This window comes from Rhinoraja longicauda, chromosome 16, assembly GCF_053455715.1.
Source record: "Rhinoraja longicauda isolate Sanriku21f chromosome 16, sRhiLon1.1, whole genome shotgun sequence".
NCBI lineage: Eukaryota > Metazoa > Chordata > Chondrichthyes > Rajiformes > Arhynchobatidae > Rhinoraja > Rhinoraja longicauda.
Genome location: NC_135968.1, coordinates 7,821,743 through 7,827,742, shown reverse-complemented (window position 1 = coordinate 7,827,742; position 6,000 = coordinate 7,821,743). Strand labels below are relative to the sequence as shown.

The 6,000-nt window shown below is 47.9% G+C and overlaps 1 protein-coding gene across 9 annotated transcripts in view; it reads right to left on the bottom strand.

Annotated features, from left to right (window-relative positions):
- Nucleotides 1-1,515: 1,515 nt before the first annotated feature.
- rnls (renalase, FAD-dependent amine oxidase) overlaps nt 1,516-6,000 on the bottom strand; it is a 105,832-nt gene continuing 101,347 nt past the window's right edge. For all 9 annotated transcript variants that reach the window (XM_078413158.1, XM_078413155.1, XM_078413159.1 and 6 more), the window contains 2 exons: nt 4,340-4,515; nt 1,516-2,206 (listed from right to left, as the gene is read on the bottom strand). In XM_078413158.1, the coding sequence (XP_078269284.1) occupies nt 2,054-2,206; nt 4,340-4,515 (329 nt within the window). In that variant the 3' untranslated portion in view covers nt 1,516-2,053. The remainder of the gene's footprint in view (nt 2,207-4,339; nt 4,516-6,000) is intronic.

The following is a 6,000-nucleotide window of genomic DNA, read 5'->3' as shown; positions in this document are numbered from 1 at the left end:
ACCCCCCAACTTAGTATCATCTGCAAATTTGCTAATGGTACTTTTAATCCCTTCGTCTAAGTCATTAATGTATATCGTAAATAGCTGGGGTGACAGCACCGAACCTTGCGGTACCCCACTGGTCACTGCCTGCCATTCCGAAAGGGACCCATTTATCCCCACTCTTTGCTTTCTGTCTGTTAACCAATTTTCTATCCATGTCAGTACCCTACCCCCAATACCATGTGCCCTAATTTTGCCCACTAATCTCCTATGTGGGACCTTGTCGAAGGCTTTCTGAAAGTCGAGGTACACCACATCCACTGACTCTCCCAGAACGTACAAACTCTGTCCAGACAGCATCCGTAGTCAGGATCGAACCCGGGTCTCTGGCGCTGTAAGGCAGCAACTCTACCGCTGTGCCGCCCTGGTAGGGAGGGCTGCCGAGAACAAAGAGGGGTTGGAGCCTGCCAGGAGAAATAAGAGAGACCATCGGGAATGTAGTGAATACTTTTGTAACTTTGTAGGTGCCCTATACATAGCGACTCTTTGCATACCTTATCTATTGCATGCAAAGCAAAGAATTTCACTGCATGCACCTAGGTACATGACAATAAAGTATTGTTCATTCACTCACTCATTCACTCATTCATTCACTCATTCATTCATTTATGAACTCCACCCCACCGGGTGGCGCCACCATCATTGGCTGCCTCGCCAACAATCTGTCCGTCCTTCTGTTTTTGTTATTTTAAGTATGTGTTAAAAGTATGTTTTGGTAATTACCATATGGTATGGTAATTGCCAACAGATGTATATTGAAACTATGGAAATCAGACTCTGCTCCTCAGTTTGAGACTTGGTTAAGAGAATTAATGGGCATCTTACACGTAGAGAGGTTGAGATATGAATTGTCTGGCAACCCTCAAAAGTTCTTCAACATATGGAACCCAGTGCTGCAGCATATTAAGGGCAAGTAAAACTATCCCCTCAATGCCACATGTTTTTGTACCTTCTTTGAATCCAGCAGTGAAAATACTGAAATATTTGACTTGTGAAGATTACCTTGCCTCATGTTTTTGTGCTTTTGTCTTGTCACATTGTAGTTATGTTTTTTTTTTTTTTAATGTATTTTTATTTATTTATTTGTTTGTTTTTGTTTGTTTGTTTGTTTTCATGATTATGTAGGGAAGGGGAGGGATGGGGTTTACTGTTGTTATATGCATTGTAATCAATTATAAAAACTAAAAAAATTAAGAAGAAAAAAAAAAAAAAAAAAAAAACAGTATGTTTTCGTGTTTCTTGGTTTGTTTTATGTGGGGGGGGGGGGGGGGTGGGGAATTGGAGGAAACCTTTTTTCAATCTCTTACCTCGACGGAGATGCGATTTTTCTCCGTACCGTATCTCCGTCCCCACTGCGGCCGAGCATCGAGGAGTTGCCGGCCTTTAACATCGCGGAGCTTGCGATCCTTTGCCGGGGATCGACTGGAAAGCTCCAACCCCCGCGGGGCCCGTGGACTCTAACATCGAGAAGCCCGCAGTCTCTGGAAAGAGGAGGCCGACTCGGGAGCTCAATGCCGCGGAGAGTTTAAACCATCCCGAGTTTCGATCATCCCGACGCGAGGGTTTGGACAGTCGGCAGCTGCGACTGTGGAAAGTTCATTAGCCCCGACCACGAGTGAACAAAGAGGAAGGTGATTGAACTTTATTACTTTCCATCACGGTGTGGAATGTGGAATCCACTGTGGTGGATGTTTATGTTAAATCTTATTTTACGTGGCTGTGTGTCTTGTTGCTTTTCACTTAGTATGTCTGTATGGTTACTCAAATTTCACTGTACCTTAATTGGTACACGTGACAATAGACTGATCTTGTGATCTTGAAATCTCTTGAAATCATTCGTTCATTCATTCCTTCCTTCATTCAAATACTTAGATGCAAGATGGATATCTGTACACTGCGAATGGCTCGATTGTAATCATGTATTGTCTTTCCGCTGGCTGGTTAGCATGCAACAGAAGCTTTCCACGGTACCTCGGTACACGAGACAACACACTAAACTGAACGGAGACACTTAAAGATGACGTTGGAATACATTCAAGACCGCCAAGGCCGAATCCACACAGCCGTCAAAATTTGAGTGGGTCAAGCTGTCTCCCCCGATCACAAGGAGCGGCTGGAAGCTGAGGGTCATTTGCCCTGGATCGTTGGGGACGGCCTCAATGACCTGAAAGAAAATCACAAATATATATAGATATATATGTGTGTGTGTGTAAGAGGAACTGCAGATGCTGGTTTAAACCGAAGATAGACCACAAAAAGCTGGAGTAACTCAGCGGGACAGGCAGCATCTCGAGATAGAAGGAATGGGTGATGTTTCGGGTCGAGAACCATCTTCGGACTGAGAGTCAGGGAAAAGGAAAACGAGGGATTATAGACGGTGATATTGAGAGATGGAGGACAAATGAATGAGTGATATATAAAAAAACAACGCTGATAAAGGAAGCGGGCTCTGGGCCAGGTGAAACTGAGTTATACCGACAATGAAACTCAACAGGACGACAGTGAAACTAGTACGACGACTAGGGTGGGGGAGGGGCGGAGAGAGAGTAAGAGCAAGGGTTACTTAAAGTTAGAGAAATCAACGTTCACACCACTGGTAGGCACAAAAAGCTGGAGTAACTCAGCGGGTACAGACAGGCAGCATCTCTGGACAGAAGGAATGGGTGACGTTTCGGGTCGAGACTCTTCTTCGGACTGGTTAGGGAGAAGGGAACCGAGAGATTTCGACGATGATGTGGGGAGATAAAGAACAATGAATAAAAGATATGCAAAAATGTCACAAATATATGTATATATATATATAGGCGTGAGTTCGATGGTACATTATTGCCACGTGTACCACTGGTGCAGTGATATTCCATTTTTGGGATACAGTTCAGCAGAAGACTGAAGAAGGGTCTCGACTCGAAACGTCACCTATTCCTTTTCTCCAGAGATGCTGCCTGAGTTACTCCGGCATTTTGTGTTTACCTTTGGTTTAAACCAGCATCCGGCCAAATACCCGCTCTGTCTCATTGGTGCTTTCATCAGCACTTTTATGCGAAATTGTCAACATCTATATACTAAAACTCTCGTTTGTTTGTTCGTTTGTTCGTTTGTTCCTGCACTACAGCCAAATCGGTACACGATAGCGCGGCAGTTTTAGGCCCACCTTACTCACCGTCGTCCTGTGGTCGAATGGAAGAAGTTTCATTGAAATCGGAGTTATATTTTTAAAGTTATTCACATTTTTAAGTTTAAAAAACAGCGCATGCATAGTTGGGGCTCCGTTGATCTGGGAAGGAGGCGGAGGGAGGGGTGGAGGGACGGAGGGGGGAGGGAGGGGAGGAAGGAGGGTGGGGTAGGGAGGGAGGTGGAGGAGAGGGAGTGGGGAGGGGGGAGGAGGGGAGGGAGGGGGTGGAGGGAGGGGGAGGAGGGGGGTGAGGGGAGAGGGGGAGAGGGGAGGGGGGGAGTGGGGTTTGGAGAGGGTTTGCACCAATGCAGGAGAGGCAACCCTGGTGGGGAGGGGGAGGGGGGGAGAGGGGGAGAGGAAGAAGGGGAGGGGGGAGGGAGGGCGAGGGGGAGGGAGGGGGAGGGAGTGGGGGGAGGCAGGTGAGTGAGAGGGAAGGGGAGAGTTAGCGTGGAGGGGGAAGGGGGGAGTGGGGGAGGAGAGGGTGCTGCACCAATGCAGGAGTGGTTTGGGCCCAACGGGTCCACTTGGTCTAGTAAAGTATATAAAATTGTTTGAGCCCTCAATTTTTGTCAAGTAGTTTAGACGTAGGGATCTGTAGGCCAATTGGCTTGGTACGATTGTAAATTGTCCCTAGTGTGTGTAGGGTAGTGTTAGCGTGCGGGGGAACGCTGGTCGGCGCGGACGCTGTTGGCCGAGCGGCCTGTTTCCGCGCCGTATCTCTAAACTAAACTAAACTAAAATGAGGGCGGCACGGTGGCGCAGCGGTAGAGTTGCTGCTTTACAGCGAATGCAGCGCCGGAGACTCAGGTTCGATCCTGACTACGGGTGCTGCACTGTAAGGAGTTTGTACGTTCTCCCCGTGACCTGCGTGGGTTTTCTCCGAGATCTTCGGTTTCCTCCCACACTCCAAAGACGTACAGGTATGTAGGTTAATTGGCTGGGCAAATGTAAAAATTGTCCCTAGTGGGTGTAGGATAGTGTTAATGTACGGGGATCACTGGGCGGCACGGACTTGGAGGGCCGAAAAGGCCTGTTTCCGGCTGTATATATATGATATGATATGATATGAGAGGCCCAGATTTTATTCCAGATCAGAACTGGAGAGCTCGACTATGGCCAAGTTACCTGTGAGAATCTCCACTTGTGGCACTTGACGCTTGTGGGCGTTGGAAGTCCTGGCAGGACCTTCTGCAGTTGATCGAGGATCAGAGGCTCCACATCGTCCTTGTCTTTATCCACGTTTTCAGCTCCAAATTGAACGGTGGTGTGAACGACCAGCGAGGGCCCAACTTCAGGGGACTCTACACGGCCCATCAAAAGGAAGGGTGCAAACAATTATTGTGCCTGAAGTAAGGGTCTCGACCCGGAAGGTCACCTACCTAGGGCAGCGCAGCGGTAGTGTCACTGCCTCACAGCGTCAGAGATCCCCGGCTCGATCCTTTAGAAGGATGAGAGGGGATCTTATCGATTATTAAGGGGTTGGACACGTTAGAGGCAGGAAACATGTTCCCAATGTTGGGGGAGTCCAGAACAAGGGGCCACAGTTTAAGAATAAGGGGTAGGCCATTTAGAACTGAGATGAGGAAAAACTTTTTCAGTCAGAGAGTTGTGAATCTGTGGAATTCTCTGCCTCAGAAGGGAGTGGAGGCCAATTCTCTGAATGCATTCAAGAGAGAGCTAGATAGAGCTCTTAAGGATAGCGGAGTCAGGGGGTATGGGGAGAAGGCAGGAACGGGGTACTGATTGAGAATGATCAGCCATGATCACATTGAATGGCGGTGCTGGCTCGAAGGGTCGAATGGCCTCCTCCTGCACCTATTGTCTATTGTCTATTGTACCTTCTCCCCGTGATGTGCTTGTGTTTCCTCCGGGTGCTCCGGTTTCCACCCGCACTCCAAAGACGTGCAGGATTTTAGGCTAATTGGCTTCTGTAAATCGCCCCCAGTGTGTCGGGTGGAACTGGTGTACGGGGTGATCGCTGGTTGGCGGGGCGCATCTCTAAAACAAAAACTAAAACACACGAAAACTGAAAATGTACACGTTCTCAAGAGAGGCTGCCTGACCCGCTGAGTTACTCCAGCACTTTGTGTCCTTTTGTGTTAACCAGCGTCTGCAGTTCTTTGTTTTTACACAAATTCTTCAGATAGTCATGATTAAACAAGGATAATTTGTCAGAAGGATCCCGACCCAAAACGTTACCTATCCATGTTCTCTAGAGAGGCTGCCTGACCCGCTGAGTTATTCCAGCACTTTGGATCTTTTTTTTTGTAAACCAGCATCTGCAGTTCCATGTTTCTACACTTTGACTTCTCTGATTTCTTTCAATACGGCCGAAAGATTTGATAGGAACCTGAGGGGTGGCCTATTGACACAGAGGGTGGTTGGTGGGTGTATGGATCGAGCTGCCGCAAGGAGGTAGTTGAGGCTGGGACTATCGCGGCATTTAAGGAACATATAGACAGGTGCAATGACAGGACAGGTTTAGAGGGATATGGGCCAAACGCAGGCAGGTGGGACTAGAGGGTTTTTTTTGTTTTAGTTTCAGAGATACAGAGCGGAAACAGGGCCTTCGGCTCACCGAGTCCGTGCCAAACACGTATGTCTTTGGAGTGTGGGATGAAACCCTCGCAGGTCACTGGAATATAGAAGGATGAGAGGAGATCTTATCGAAACATATAAGATTACTAAGGGGTTGGACACGTTAGAGGCAGGAAACATGTTCCCAATGTTGGGGGAGTCCAGAACAAGGGGCCACAGTTTAAGAATAAGGGGTAGGCCATTTAGAA